The sequence below is a fragment of the Schistocerca gregaria genome, chromosome 2 (assembly GCF_023897955.1).
Source record: "Schistocerca gregaria isolate iqSchGreg1 chromosome 2, iqSchGreg1.2, whole genome shotgun sequence".
NCBI classification, from domain to species: domain Eukaryota; kingdom Metazoa; phylum Arthropoda; class Insecta; order Orthoptera; family Acrididae; genus Schistocerca; species Schistocerca gregaria.
In genome coordinates, this window is record NC_064921.1 from 990888459 (window position 1) to 990905223 (window position 16765).

The following is a 16765-nucleotide window of genomic DNA, read 5'->3' on the forward strand; positions in this document are numbered from 1 at the left end:
TCGTCCCTAATGATGTCGGGCGATCGCTGTAGACGTGTGACTTTAGGTAACCCCACAACAAATAATCACACAGATTGAGGTCTGGGGACCTGGGGCGGCCAAACATGGCGGACGTGGCGGCTCAGCACGTGATCGTCACCAGACAGTGTGCGAAGATCTTTCACACGTGTAGCAGTAAGAGGTGGAGCACCATCCTTAGTAAAAATCCTTCCTTCCAGCAGGTGTTTGTCAGCTAGCGTAGGGATGATCTTACTGCCTCTCTCACCACAACTCATTTTATACACGATTGTCATGGGGTGTCACTGATGTGTTGTTGACCAGCGCCATCGGTTGGCCAGTTTTTGCAATCGTTTTTGGTTTCAATAAAATTCCCAGTGTCTTTCTGGCAAGCGTCTTAATTTTTACCATTCTACCTATATTATTCCGTGAATTTGTGCGTTTTGAAATGTTAACGGACTTTCGGGTCACCCTCTACTTCTCTGTCTGGTTGTCGAATGGTTCATTTATTCCAGCTGTTCGATTCTCTCACAACAGTTTCTAGTTTCTTAAGTCCTATCACTTAGCCACAAACCGCGACATGCTGTTGTGTCTTTCCATTCATATTCCCGTATCTGTGTATCTTAATGGCCTATCGATTGTCAATGATTCCTGCTCGGAGACAGCTGACAATACAGGGAATGCGTCACTCGAACCGTCGGGAACAGATTACTGGACGCTGGACTGAGATCTCGAGTTGCCTCGCATCGTTTAGCGCTGTCACCACAAGGCAGACAAAAGAGCCTTGCATGGTGAAAAGGCCGAGTTGGCTGGGACATTGAATAGATCCTGTGGTGTTCAAGGAACAGTGTCGCTTATGTTTGTGGCCACGTGTCAGTAGACGACCTGGTGAAAGGTCACAGGAACCAGCACTTCTCGAGAGCTCCGACTCAGCAAACTCCTGCAAGCATGTTGTGCAGAGCTGTCGCAAAACAGGACCGATACAGTAATTGTTGAAATGAGGCTGAATGATACCAGCATGTGACGAGAATGGTAAACCCTGTAGTCACATCTGTAGCGACCAGGATACCAAACGGAATATTCCAGCAAGACAATGCAAGACTCAACAGTGCAGTTCTCAGTACAGAAGCTTTGAGGGTTGTTCGGATCTTTGACTCGCATTCCTAGCTGCTAGTCTCTCCCCCATAGAGCGTGTCTGGGCGCGCGATGGGAAGACTATATTTTCGCACTAGCCTCCAGGCAGCGTGGGGTTCATGAACTTGCACAATATGGCAAAAATTTCGTCAAGATTCCTGTTACGACATGGATATCTCAACAAAGTTTGATAATTATTGAACTGGTGATTCATGGTGTAACATTTACCATTCTCGTCAATGTTTACAGCTTTCCTCACTCTCTGGAAGAACTAGGAGTAAAGAGAAAAAACTAGCCCTCTCAGACACATGCAATACTCTTGTCATGGTACGTTTTCTACACTTCTGAAATCGATTACAGGGGCAAATTTTCAGTCGTAGCTAAGAACATGATTCTTGACAAAGCTGTAAACATTACAGTGGCTGGACTTTCTACAAGTAATGCCCCACTTTATGTAGGAGCAAGACGACCTGAGTTTTTCTCCGTAGTTTTGTGGAGCAGACTTCTCCCTTTGTTTCTTTTGCTCCAGGGGAAGGGAAAGTCGCATTCTTTGTTAACGTTTCCCTGTTGCGCAACTTAATGCCGCTACGTGCATTCCACACAGGCTGCAGGCTGCTATAACCCCCGACATTTCGTTTGAGGTTTGTCCGGAGCGACCGCTGTCAAGATTTCGCCATATTTTACACTGTAATTAGTTATATTGGCGTTGTTACTAAATACGACTATTGGGGCTGTATAAAGCGCTACTTCTTTCATACCAAGATCGATGTGGAAGCCATCGCGATCTCAGCTTTACTGGCAATAAGACTCCCTTGATTATATTGTTGTTTGACGTGCATATGACAACCGAAAAAAATCAAGTCAGTCTGATGAAGGACACTGAAAACTAGTCATTTACATATTTTTACCTACTGTAGGACTACCTTGTGGTTGCGATAGTAATGCGATTATGCAGTGTACGAATGTCTTTGGATACATAATGCCACATTTTTAGAGCCGTTAATGAGTATTAGAAAATACCCTTTAAGGAGCTTGAAATTTCAGGTTTATTTTGTATATCTGCGTAGTTTTCAACAATTTCGAGAACTGGCAGAGCGGCAGTGAACCGTCCAAGTGATGTCAACGCAAGGCATTCATTGCTGTAATTGAATTCTTGTTTGCGAAAAAAAAAAACCGTGGTGAACAAACATAAGCGTTTGTGTGCAGTGTGTGCCTAAGGCACAGTTGATAGGAATACTGTTGGTCGGTGGGTAAAGAGAGTTAAAAGTGCCAGGAATTGTAGACACTGAGCTCCATGATCGGCCACATACTGGACGTCCACCAAGGCTTCTGCCCCCAAAGTGTTGAATTACTGGATGCCATTATTAGTGCAGACAACTGACTCTTTAACTATCGGTGAGCATTGGAAGTACGCATGCAATGACTGGATACTCGAAGGTGTGTTCAAGGTGGGTGTCACGAATACTCACGACCCATCACAAGATTCAAAGTGAAGCTATTTCATCTTTACTGTTGGAGCAGTTCATAGCCAATGAAGATGCCGTTCTGTCACTGATCGATACAGGTGACGAAACCTGGGTGCATCACTTTTAAGGTTTCACCAACGGGGAATAAGTGCTCTTATTGAACGCTAGTGTAAAGCCATTGAATGTAGAACGTACGTAGAAAAACAGTGCATCTAAGAGGAATATTGACTTATGTTTCCTTTAATTCTAATTCTTACGAACGAATATGTTCCGAAAAAATTGTGAGGCATTATTTGCTGAACGATTTTTGTATGTAGTGCTAAGATGGAACATTTTCATGTTTTGTACGTACTAACAGGTCGAGAAATTTGTGGTAACCGCCATAACACAAATATTTTTGGGAAAAGCAAGAGACATCTTCATAGACAAACAAACGAAGAAGCATCGCAGATGTGGCACTCCGTTAGGATTTTGTACCACATGTGAGAGAAAGAGAAAAACAGATTTACACTTTTTACACACTTTAAAAGAAACAAACTAAAGTTAACACATTTGCTGTAATTTTTAGCAGGATGGTAGATGTTAACGAGATATTTTACAATATTACATGCTCTATAAACAGACAGAATTAACTGTTTTTTTCATTAATTGTCTTTTCGTACTAGGTATCACATTACTAGTAAATTACACAGCTGAAGCTCCTAAGATAGTAATATGTAATCGAAACTGTTCTACCTATTCGAGCTGTTTAGGTGATGGCCTTTTTCTCTGTAAATAATAAAGCTCTCTATTACTCGATTAATATGTGCAAAGTGCTTAAAAATTGAAACGTGCAGCAGCGCTGTGTTATCCACGGCCATAATCATTCATCAACAGGTAGTAAGTAAGAGCTTAGGCGCCGCCTCTACCTGACAACGTCTCTGCAGTCTCCGTCAGTGCTCAGGCGGAAATACTCGTCGGGTGGCCTCTGGTCGCACAGCTCGTCGATGGACTGGTCGTCGGCTTCAGCGCCGTCATCCTGCCGACGTACTCTCGTCAGTGCAGTAGCTGTAACACAGAGACGAGCACACCGTCAGGACAAACTGCGTAGTTAAAGACACTGACGTTTTCTTGCAGTCATTGATACCTTTGGTCAACGAAGTGTCTAACATTTTCTCTATGTGGGGGGCCACAGCAACACATTTTTTAAAAGACATTCCATCTGGGCTGTTTTTAACATAAGCTCACTTTATTACATCTTGCACTATTGGGCACGTTTGGTCTTATAGGCCGTTTTCGAGCGTATTAAGTGTCGATGTGAATGCACAGTGATCCTGTTATTAATCGGCGATATAGTTGATCAGAAAGTGAGCAAATAACGTGCAAACGTCAGAATTGAAACTGAAAGCATTGTGCGTGCAGTAATAATATCTTCACAACTAATTTCACATTATAGGAGACTAAATCTGCTCGCTTTCGTTCTCGTACATCAGCACCAACAACCACAATGAAATTGGGAACCACAGTGTATGTGGCCAGCAGGAGTATTGTGAAACGAGGAACACATTCTTATTTCTTCATTTCCAGTCTACGATCACAGTTGCATCCTCACACTTAATCTTATTTCTGACAGTATCTGTCTGGAGAGCGGCCTTGTACGGAAGTGAAAGGTAGACTATAAACAGTTCCGAGAAGAACAGAGTAGAAGCATTTGAAATGTGATGCTATAGACGAATGCTGAAGATTAGATGAGTAGATTGAATAATTTATGATGAGGTACTGAAACGAATTGGAGGAAAAAGAAATTTATGGCACAACTTGACTAAAAGAACGGATTGGTGGACAGCACACTTCCTCATGCATCATTGAATTATCTGCCTGGTAACGAAGCGAAGTGTGGGGTAAAAATTGTAATGGGAGACAGGCGTTCAGGCGAATTCAGGGTGCAGAGATGAAAAGATTTGCTCAGAATCGACTAGCCTGGAGCGCTTCATCGATCCAGTCTTTGGACTGAAGATCGTAACAACAAACCATTTTATAGTCTTTTTGACTCTGCCTGAGGACAATATTTTGTGACTATAGTCTGGAAGTAAAGAAAGAAATTCCTGTATTTCCTGAACTATTATGTCTACAAATGTGATTAAGAATACATTTTACTACTTAGCATCATCGGAGCATTTGTGGGGGGTGAGAGAGAGATGTCTGTATTGTATGGAGCGGCTAAACCGATGGATGATGGTTTATAACGTCATAGTGAACGTTCTGTGTACTCACAATGATAAGTGTAATGACGATCAGGTGCGGCGTGCATGCGAGTATGTGCATCATGTATTCCTGGTCTCAGTGTGTGTAATGATTCCACCATGGGAACCTGTTCCTAATGTTGTTGTTGTTGTTGTGGTCTTCAGTCCTGAGACTGGTTTGATGCAGCTCTCCATGCTACTCTATCCTGTGCAAGTTGCTTCATCTCCCAGTACCTACTACAACCTACATCCTTCTGAATCTGCTTCGTGTATTCATCTCTTGGTCTCCCTCTACGATTTTTACCCTCCACGCTGCCCTCCAATATTAAATTGGTGATCCCTTGATGCCTCAGAACATGTCCTACCAACCGATCCCTTCTTCTTGTCATGTTGTGCCACAAACTTCTCTTCTCCCCAATCCTATTCAATACTTCCTCATTAGTTATGCGATCTACCCATCTAATCTTCAGCATTCTTCTGTAGCACCACATTTCGAAAGCTTCTATTCTCTTTTTGTCCAAACTATTTATCATCCATGTTTCACTTCCATACATGGCTACACTCCATACAAATACTTTCAGAAAAGACTTCCTGACACTTAAATCTATATTCAATGTTAACAAATTTCTCTTCTTCAGAAACGCTTTCCTTGCTATTGCCAGTCTACATTTTATATCCTCTCTACTTCGACCATCATCAGTTATTTTGCTCCCCAAATAGCAAAACTCCTTTACTACTTTAAGTGTCTCATTTCCTAATCTAATTCCCTCAGCATCACCCGACTAAGTCGACTACATTCCATTATTCTCGTTTTGCTTTTGTTGATGTTCATCTTATATAGTCCTCTCAAGACACTGTCCATTCCATTCAACTGCTCTTCCAAGTCCCTTGCTGTGTCTGACAAAATGACAATGTCATCGGCGAACGTCAAAGTTTTTATTTCTTCTCCATGGAATTTAATACGTACTCCGAATTTTTCTTGTGTTTCCTTTACTGCTTGCTCAATATACAGATTGAATAACATCGGGGAGAGGCTACAACCCTGTCTTACTCCCTTCCCAATCACTGCTTCCCTTTCATGTCCCTCGACTCTTATAACTGCCATCTGGTTTCTGTACAAATTGTAAATAGCCTTTCGCTCCCTGTATTTTACCCCTGCCACCTTCAGAATTTGAAAGAGAGTATTCCAGTCAACATTGTCAAAAGCTTTCTCTAAGTCTACAAATGCTAGAAACGTAGGTTTGCCTTTCCTTAATCTTTCTTCTAAGATAAGTCGTAAGGTCAGTATTGCCTCACGTGTTCCAGTATTTCTACGGAATCCAAACTGATCTTCCCCGAGGTCGGTTTCTACTAGTTTTTCCATTCGTCTGTAAAGAATTCGTGTCAGTATTTTGCAGCTATGGCTTATTAAACTGATTGTTCGGTAATTTTCACATCTGTCAACACCTGCTTTCTTTGGGATTGGAATTATTATATTCTTCTGTTCCTAAGGAGTATTCAAATCCAAATTAGCGGGTCTCTGGTGTGTGTGTCCATAGAGAATAATTCCCTGTTTTTCAGTTGTAGCACAGTTTTTGGAAGGAAAAACCCTTTGCTTCAATCACCGTATATGAAGAGCGATACGGACTGTTTATTCAGCGTCGATAAAAGAGAGGTGTGTGATAGCTTTTAACTACTTATCGACATCGAGTTTGACGGAGCAGCTGTTCATTTGGAGAAAGACGCTGATGAGAGAGGAACAGTAGCAGTACACCCGTACTCGTCTCAAATGATTTAGGGGACCCACGAAAACAAAGCCTGTTTGACTCGACTGGGATTTGTTTACGAGTTCTGCATGAGTGCCTGAATCTTTAGAACGGAATGGTCATGTTTATTTCTGATGTTATTTCTCTGGGATGAGGCTAGATCGGATTTAGTGAGTAATATCAGTTCGGCGTTTGGGTTTGCTATCAATATCAAGTAGCGATTTTTAAAAGTCATAGGATCACGATTTACCAAAATCACGATAACAGCCTGAATCATAATCAACATGTGAACTAAAACTGTTTTATACATAGCTGCACTCCCCGGAAATCGCTTGTAAATATAACTGAACATCATATTTCCAGTAATTCTCGTTTAATCTGGGGTGTAATTTAGAATTCGCCTTAAAGCTTATTGCCTCTGAATGGATGGGATGTATGGTAAATCAAATGGAAGAATAAGCTTCCTCGTTCTAGATTCAGGCTATTGATGTATGAAAGTGCCTACCCAAAAGTCTGCTGGCCTAATTACAACGAGTAAGTTAAAAGAGAATTTATCACAAATTTTACGAGAAAAGAATGAGTCAAGAAGATAACAACAGCAAAGTTAACCAACAATGAAAAATCGCAATTTCTATTCGGAATGCTTTCGCTCTTTCTCTTTAGTTTATTCTGAGTTTAGAGTTCCATATCAGTCAAGATAGTTATACTCCTTCACTGAGCCATTTCTACCTTATCCTTGAGGGGAGCTGATTAATGTGCGACATGTGTTTGCAGAAATGGAAATACTAAGTGCTTCTGGATGGACTGAATGGGAGAGGCGAAACGTGGAGCCACTCAAGAAACCACTTTTATGGGGTCATCAGTCATCTCACTGTTTTGATGCGGACTGTCACTTGTTCCTCTCCTGTGCCAAACTCTTCATCTCAGGTAAGCACTTACATACAATGTCCTGAATTATTTATTGGATATATTTCAATCTCTGTCTTCTCCTACTTTTTACTTGCTACAGCTCCCTCTAGCACCGTGGAAGTTATCCCATCATGCTGTCTCTTTTTATTGTCAGTGTTTTCCACGTGTTCCCATCTTCACCGATTCTGCAGAGAACCTGCTCATTTCTTATCTTATCACCCGTCTGACTGCTGCAACATCTTAAGGCTCCTGCCGTGGTGCTCAGCGATATTCAGTGCAAATTTTCAGGAACAGTTCCGACCCTAACACCTTACCGTTTGCGGTATTAAGTTGTGGTCGCATTCGTACTGACTCGAGAATGTCATAGCTGCACTCTAAGCAATGGTGGTTAACTGTTACGAATTTTCATTAAAACCTTCAGAAAAGAAAATCCTGCAAATCCTAATCAATGGATCCACTAACTGCATTACAACAATACATATCTTCTTTTCTAGCTACAGAACATCATCAGTTTCTTTCACTGCAAGAAACTGCAAAACAAAATTTGTACATATGTGTATGAAAGTAGACATAACTTTATTCTATTATGCAACGGAAACCAGGATACAACGTCTATGTTGTCTTCAGAGTATAGCTCAGGAGCTCCTTATTTCTCACAGTCATTGAGAGTCGCAACGCAAGGCTCTTTTCTTGCAACACGATTGCAGAACGATTATATTTTGTTATAAGTAGGGCAGCTTTCATTGTTCATCCTCTACTAGGTTGGTCGTTGGACGACCAGAGCCTTAACTACAAGCGAATTACTATCAGAAATGGATGTTCATCACTAGTTCTTAATGAGTTGTTGCGGATCTTTAAGGCATTTCGCAACATGCCATGAATAATACCGAGATAATGTCTGTGAGGGCAGCGTTTATTGCAATTGCGATTGCATTGCGCCACAGTGGTAAAGAGCACGAAGTGTATTAAAATTTAGTTACTATGCCTGATTGGAGAAATCTTTAATTAGTACGCTGTGAAGACCTTTACGCTAGAATTCGTTTGGCAAAACTGTTTTAAATGGATTGTGAAAAGTTTCTGGGAAGTAGATTGGAAAACTTTCTTGACTGATAGTAAACTGTCCATATAATTAATTATTAACTGAAAGGGGTCAGTTTAAACGTGATTGATGGACAGAAATTACAGTTTCTCCCATGACTCTCCAGTGTAGTAAAAGTAATCAGTATTTGATAACAATATCTTACACTAGCACACAGGTTAACGAATGAAAGGTAAATTAGCATGGAATTAGAGGTAAAATCGTTTGGAATTATTGGCGGGAAGCTTGAACAAGTAACTGCAAAGGTTTTATTGTTTCTCTGATGTTGGAACATTTCCTTTGTGAAGTGAGGAAGTCGTTTCTTAAGTGTAGGTATTCGGTGTAGAGGATTGCGAAGAGTGTAGTGATTGGTGTCTGTTGCTTTAATGGGAAGAGGGAATTTTGAAGTCAGTATCCAGCACATGACCACTTCTATCGAAATGCATCCGGCGTCCCCATCTGACGAACAGACGCCATCAACAGTGTCAAGGGTCATCAATACAACTTACATTTAGGACAACGTGGCGGGATCTGGAATCCTCTCAGTTCATTATCCCACGGCCCAATAATCAGAAGCTACACATCGTCTTGTTCCTTCCCAGTTCCAATTAAATTCCGATGCTGTATTCTTTTTCTGTGTTCAGCTGGCTACCTTTGGCGCGTTAACTGCGAATCAAAGGCGTTGGTTCAAAAATGGTTCAAATGGATCTGAGCACTATGGGACTCAACATCTATGGTCATCAGTTCTAGGGGTAGAACTTAGAACTACTTAAACCTAACTAACCTAAGGACATCAAACAACACCCAGCCATCACGAGGCAGAGGAGATCCCTGACCCCGCCGGGAATCGAACCCGGGCGTGGGAAGCGAGAACGCCACCGCATGACCACGGGATGCGGGCAAAGGCGTTGGTCATGGTGCCCATACAGTCTTCAGTGAACGAAACAAATAACCTACGTGTTATGATTAATTGAGTTCCTGCTCGTAATGAAGAATATGTGGTCTGTGGTTTAGACAGGATAGGAATCACTGTCTGTAAGTTTAGATCTACAACCAGTACCAGCCATTCACATTTTCCGACCCTGGGAAATTGCGAAGACTTTGCCTTGAGTTAGCGTACTGAAGTGAAATAAGAAGTGGCTTTGCTTAAGACACTGGACTCATATTCGAAACGGAAGAGATTCACCAACCCGTCTCCCTGCGTGTTTACATAAGTTATTTGAGGCAGGTGCTGGATGCTTACTACAGGAAAACTCAGCCAGTCCCTTTCCACATTGTAATCCAATTGAGCTAGTCCTCTGTCTCTGATCTCCTATGATGTTACGGGACGTCACACTCTTGTTTCCCATTCTTATCTTTTGGGAAACAGCATGTTAAAGACGTGTATGTCTTACGATGTTTAAGGTGAGTGACAATTCGCGAAATAATAATACTCTCTCAAGTGTATTTACTTCAGTAGGAAGTAAAAGTCCTGCAAAGATGTGAAGCCATTTCACAGGATTTCACGAGCTGTTGCACGTAAGTGTAAACAAGTGACACAAATAATATACTTTAAATATTTGTCAGTAAGTTGGTTGGTTAGGAGGTTGGTTGGTTGGCTGGTTCGGGGAGGGGGGGGGGGGGGGAACAGCGAGGTCGGTCGTGCCCTTTCAAAGGAACCATCCCGGCATTTGTCTAAAGCTGTTGTTTAGGGAAATCACGGGAAACCTAATCCACCTAGTTGGACGCGGGTTTAAACCGTCGTCCTCTCGAATGCGAGTCTAGCATGATAACCACTGCACTACCTCGCTCGGTATCAGTAAGTTCTTTTTATGACAGTGAGAAGACTGAGCTACAACCTCGGACAGAAATTTCTTGAGCGTAAGGTGACTGAGCCCATGGAGACTCCAACGCAGGAACAGAAGACGAACTTTTATTTAGAGGGATGGGAACGTGTAGTTCCAATTCGATTCATCAGGATTGATAATTTTATGATTGCTGCTAGTAAATATTACAATGATTTGATGTTAGCTCCTTTTCCATATGTAGGACAGTAGCTCTTTTAGAGTCCTAGTTCATTAAGTGGTGCCCGCTACGCAGAAGCCTGTTCGGCAGCAAAAAAAACGACTAAAGTGATGTCCGCCATGTGACTGCCGGCACAGAAATCGAGGACAAGAGGACTAGAAAGCCAGAAACGAGACCTTGTAAATGAAGCCTGTTCTCGAAAGACCGGAAGCTCGCCTACTGGTTAAAGCCGTTAGCGACGGCACCCAAAAAACTCTCTACGAACTGATAACATAAGACGTGGGGCAAATTTGGCGTTAGTATTATGTAGATAATTGATAAAGAAATTCTGAAGGGAGAATACTGGACTAGGGGCTGATTTGAAAACACATTAAAAATGAAAGAAAAGTTATGCCTAGAGGAAAAGATGCCTTTTATTTAATGATGGGGAACTGCAGTGTCTCCTGGAAACTGTGATTTGAATACACACTAAAAATCAGAACTGGCCAGTTGAACTGAAATTCGTTCTGGTTTACGTAATTTCCTCCGGAGAAGGTTTTTTGAATAATGTCAGGATGATTCTTTCGTTCTTACTTGTCAAATTCGACCAAGCGCTACTTTGTTGTGGGCAAAAGAAAACGAGTGCTTTAACGTCTCGTCCAAGTTATAAAAGGTGGACCGAGAAGTTGGTCAGAGAAGAACGGATAGAAAAAAAACAGTTTCCTCCTTCTACAGGGAACATGCCAGCATTCGCTATAAGTGTTTTTACCGAATCAATGGGAAACTATTGAGTTTTTCCTGATGGGAATCTGAAGCCCGAGTCTAATGTCTTCATCCCCGCTCCAAGCAACTGTCTAGCCGTGAACGGAACATACTACTAAATAAAGCTTGGACAAGGAGTCGGATTCATTCGGCTGGGGTGCACTAAATGCTATACAATGACGTACACTTCTTGTATTAAGAGAATAACTGGATTACAGGGATGCAAGACAGAAGGAATATGGAAGTTAGAGTTTTGGAAGAGTTCTAACTATTTATGCTACCGAAATTTTATTTCCGCTGTATGTAGTGATGCCCAGCTTTGGCTGATCGTACGCAGTTTGCTCATTAACAAATGGGTATTCCAGAATGCAAGCTATTAGTGTGCCGCTTTGTGAGGAAAGTGTCAGCGGAGCCGTGAACTTGGTCTCTCATCATCGACGAGACATTAAACTTTAATCTTCCTTCCTTTTTCACTGTCAAGAACTGTGTCGTTTCCAAAAGGCACACTCGACCTGTTTAAATGGGAAAAAACAAGTGGTGTGCCGCATGCGCCGTCACTTTCGCTAGTACCTCACGAGGCTTCCACGCTTTAACTGCCCGGCACCCCTTTCTCTTTCATCTTAGAAATCGTGCTGACTGCATAATGGAAACGCCTACCAGCTGGAAGAAGGGGGAAGGGGGGGGGGGGAGGGGCGCATAAGCTCTTGGTGGGGGTGACCTCGATAGCGGAGCTAGCAGCCAGATTTCTCTGCTGTTGTTTTTCTCCTCCTTTGAGTTTCCTTTCCTGCACACACACACACACACACACACACACACACACACAGACTGAGTCAAACGGAGGTACACGGGAGGAATGGAGTCTGCTCAAGGTAAACCGCTGGAAGAGATGTGTAAAAAGGAATGAGAGAACGGAACCGCCGGCGGAGCCTTGCGTCGGTCAAGAAGGACGAGTAACGGAATACTCTGCAGCAGTCTCGGCTCCTGTCGCAACATTTCGCTGCGGGATCACCCCTGCCACCATCTCTCACCTCTCCTCTCGCGCCTTTCTAGTTGCGCTACGGATGAGCGCTCCTTGTGGTGTAGCCTAAATTGACGCTTGTCTTTGGGTTTTCCTTCCCATCCGCAACCACCGAGAAAGTGGTTGTCACCGTCAGTGGGGACCCTACGCAAAACACAGCTGTTCCGAGCTTAATTCTCATGTTGTTTCTCTAAATCACGTCAGGTGAATCTTTCTTCAAGACAACGGTCGATTTGATCCCAAACGCTGAACAACTACGTTAATACACCGCCTATAACGACTTTGATGTAGATCAGATGTTACGCTTATAGCTTCTCTGAGGCTCTTTTTCCGTGTTTATTGATTAACTAATGGAAGTGTTTAAACAGATAACAGTTCTTACTCGAAACTGGTAGAATGTCGTAACTTTTTATCCCTTGCTAATAATTGTCATCTACGCTCAAAATTTCTTCCTTATGTGTTCGGAAAATGGCAGCTATAGAAAAGACTGAATTCCAGTATTTGCAATGGTAGTTCTCGTTTGCGGCAAAGGAAACAGAAGTCTAGTGCTATATATGTTGTGAAAGAGTATGTCAAAGGTATATCGTTTGCCTGTTGGAATTCCAAAGATCGAGTACCTCTAACTGCATCCCTTGCAGCAACTGATGAAAATGTGTCAAAGGCTTCACTTCGTAGTCACTTAACGATGGTCCTGCAAAGCAGACGTTGGAAAACATCCAAAGACGTCAACAGCAAACGGAAATCACATACACGTCCTTGATTCGAATCCGTGAGGCTTCTGTCGCCTTTTTATTAGCCTAGCTAGTGCTGCTAGCTACCTTAGACTGTGAGTGGGTTCTCTTTTGGCCATATGCACCCAGTTTGCTTGTTCTCTCACTCTCACTTTACTTATAGAGAACTTCTCAAACTTAACATTCTTCACTGTTGTTGTAGACACGAGCAGAATTTTAGAATATGACTACAAAAGAAAATTTTACCCACTGAAAACGTCTGCCAACTGTTATTTCGAAATCAGAAGCTAAACTGTAGATAAGTGGGATGTGCAAGACGGAAAGTTAAAATATCAAACTTTACCGCAACCAGTCAAGGAGACGAGAGCCTTTATGTTTTTGTTGTGGATCTTTGCTCGAGCTTTTTTCCTAGTTTAGAACGCTGGGTGCAGCTGTTAAGCAGTGTTGCAGCTGTGCAACGTGGCAAATGACGCTAGCAGGGATACGCAGGCAGTCGTTTCTCTCCAGAGAAATCTGTGCTCCGCCAGGAAGGAAACTTAACGTTTCTCGTCTGGCACTTGCCGCAGCTAGAACAGGGTCCAGTGGTGTGTACCCTTTTAAAGTAGACTTGTTGCAGATTCGTAGCTACGAAAATGGCTTTTGAAATATGATGCACGTATGTTTACATGATTTTATTTCATCCACTGAAGTTGGTAGCGGAGCCACAAGTGTGTTATTTGCGTGTAGTACTGATGAAAAGTCCGCTTTCACTCACATCTCGTGAATTTACTGAAGATGCACGGTAGAGTCTGCATCTAGGGAGTTCATCTTCAGGTGGTTCATATATTTACGAACGTTTAGACGAGCTGGTATTTCGTTGTCGTCAACATCACGTCAGGTCTATTCATAAACAAAAATCGTTGCATGCTGATCAGTCTTCGTAGCATTTTTACGGAAACAAATAATGATGATTCATCGTTTTTCTATTATTAGGAGTCAGCGCTATGTAGAATTGTCTAAATGATAAAACCAGCAAGTGTTGCTTTGTTTCCTTCTGGACGCTGCTGCCATTTTGGCTCTGTAACCGTTCGTTTTCAAGTGGTTTATTATTATCCTTTGGAAGTTTGCATATGTTAATTTTTTCCAGTGGAGATGGTAGCAGAACCACAATTTCGAAAGGATAACAATGGATCACTTGAAATTGGTTTCAGAGGTGAAATTGCAGTAGTGTGCAAAAGGAAATAAAACAACAGTCAGATGGTACAAGCGTTAGTATTTAGATAAATAATGGTGATGTTTTCACTGTAACACATTCGTCCTGTGCTTGTAACTGCCTATGAATTATTATCATTTTTTTTTAAATAGCTTCATTTAAATTTTAAGAAACCGCTGGTTATATAGTTTTCGCACCATCTTGGATATTGTTCCGCGACGTATTTGGGAACGCCTGTGTCGTTACGCTAGAGCGGCAGCTGGCGCCGTGCGCAAGCCAACTCACCTGCGCCGACGAGGAGCAGCAGAGCCAGCCACGAAGTCGCAGTCCTGGCCATCCTCGGTCGCACTGAGACGGACTCTCTGCGCGAAGGAGCTTGCGGGCGTCCCTTTTTATTTTATATAGCGGTGGCGGCGGCGCGCATGCGCACTGGACCGCTTCACTTTCACCGGCGCTGGCGTCTGGCGTCTGGGGGGAGCGGCGTGCTCCGGCTGCTGGCGCGGTCTGTCGGCTGGCGGTCTCCACTGGCTGCGGGCACTCACTCTGGGCGCCGCGCCGCCTCCGCCGGCCCTTATATTGACCGCCGCTCTGACGTCACGACCAGGGGTGCCACACCCCTGTCGAGGGCCTTGCTCTCTCACGAATATGACTCGTTTCCCGCCTACGCACGCCGGCCTGTCCTTCTAATTTTATTTTTCCCATTGTTTTTTGTTCTTAACCTCGTTTACGAACACGTTATGCAGACCGCAATTGTTTCTTTCCAAAACATGTTCATTTTGCAGATCCATAATTTCCTTCTCCTTTCAATTTTCCACAGCTTTTGCTTACTATTTAAGGACCACTGCCTTCAACCCGAACTTTAAACTTTTCTTCCAAAATTTTGTGGCGTCTGAACAGTTGTTGTTCTTCGCATACACAGAGTACGCGAAGGAACGTGGCCCCCTTCTTGCAGCGGTGTACCGTAGATCTCTAGAAGAGCGTAGCGTTCCAAAGGATTGGAAAAGGGCACAGGTCATCCCCGTTTTCAAGAAGGGACGTCGAACAGATGTGCAGAACTGTAGACCTATATCTGTAACGTCTATCAGTTGTAGAATTTTTGAACACGTATTATGTTCGAGTATAATGACTTTTCTCGAGACTAGAAATCTACTCGGTAGGAATCAGCATGGGTTTCGAAAAAGACGATCGTGTGAAACCCAGCTCGCGCTATTCGTAAACGAGACTCAGAGGGCGAAAGACACGGGTTCCCAGGTAGATGCCGTGTTTCTTGACTTCCGTAAGGCGTTCGATACAGTTCCCCACACTCGTTTAATGAACAAAGTAAGAGAATATGGACTATAAGACCAATTGTGTGATTGGATTGAAGAGTTCCTAGATAACAGAACGCAACATGTCATTCTCAATGGAGAGAAGTTTTCCGAAGTAAAAAGAGTGATTTCAGGTGTTCCGCAGGGGAGTGTCGTAGGACCGTTGCTATTCACAATATACATAAATGACCTTGTGGATGACGTCGGAAGTTCATTGAGGCTTTTTGCGGATGATGCTGTGGTATATCGAGAGGCTGTAACAATGTAAAATTGTACTGATATGCAGGAGGATCTGCAACGAATTGACGCATGGTGCAGGGAATGGCAATTGAATCTCAATGTAGACAAGTGTAATGTGCTGCGAATATGTAGAAAGGAAGATCCCTTATCATTTAGCTACAATATAGCAGGTCAGCAACTGGAAGCAGTTAATTCCATAAATTATCTGGGAGTACGCATTAGGAGTGATTTAAAATGGAATGATCATATAAAGTTGATCGTCTGTAAAGCAGTTGCCAGACTGAGATTCATTGGAAGAATCCTAAGCAAATGCAATCCGAAAACAAAGGAAGTAGGTTACAGTACGCTTGTTCGCCCACTGCTTGAATACTGCGCAGCAGTGTGGGATCCGTACCAGATAGGGTTGATAGAAGAGATGGAGAAGATCCAACGGAGAGCAGCGCGCTTCGTTACAGGATAATTTAGTAATCGCGAAAGCGTTACGGAGATGATAAATAAACTCCAGTGGAAGACTCTGCAGGAGAGACGCTCAGTAGCTCGGTACGGGCTTTTGTTCGCGGTGGTCTCGCGGTTCTAGGCGCGCAGTCCGGAACCGTGCGACTGCTACGGTCGCAGGTTCGAATCCTGCCTCGGGCATGGATGTTTGTGCTGTTCTTAGGTTAGTTAGGTTTAAGTAGTTCTAAGTTCTAGGGGACTGATGACCACAGCAGTTGAGTCCCATAGTGCTCAGAGCCATTTTGAACGGGCTTTTGTTGTAGTTTCGAAAACATACCTTCACCGAGGAGTCAAGCAGTATATTGCTCCCTCCTACGTATATCTCGCGAAGAGACATGAGGATAAAATCAGAGAGATTAGAGCCCACACAGGGGCATACCGACAATCCTTCTTTTCACGAACTATACGAGACTGGAATAGAAGTGAGAACCGATAGAAGTACTCAAGGTACCTTCCGCCACACACCGTCAGGTGGCTTGCGGAGTA

The 16765-nt window shown here is 43.0% G+C and overlaps 1 protein-coding gene across 2 annotated transcripts in view; it reads right to left on the bottom strand.

The window, feature by feature from the left end:
* Positions 1 to 14786, bottom strand: part of LOC126335494 (chitin deacetylase 1) — a 44762-nt gene extending 29976 nt beyond the window's left edge. Inside the window, exons 1-2 of one of the 2 annotated variants that reach the window (XM_049998828.1) lie at positions 14523 to 14786; positions 3506 to 3644 (exon numbers count right to left, since the gene is read on the bottom strand). In XM_049998828.1, coding sequence (XP_049854785.1) covers positions 3506 to 3644; positions 14523 to 14574 — 191 coding nt within the window. In that variant the 5' untranslated portion in view covers positions 14575 to 14786. The remainder of the gene's footprint in view (positions 1 to 3505; positions 3645 to 14522) is intronic. The other variant, XM_049998829.1, reaches the window with a different exon arrangement.
* Between the last annotated feature and the right edge of the window lie 1979 nt (positions 14787 to 16765).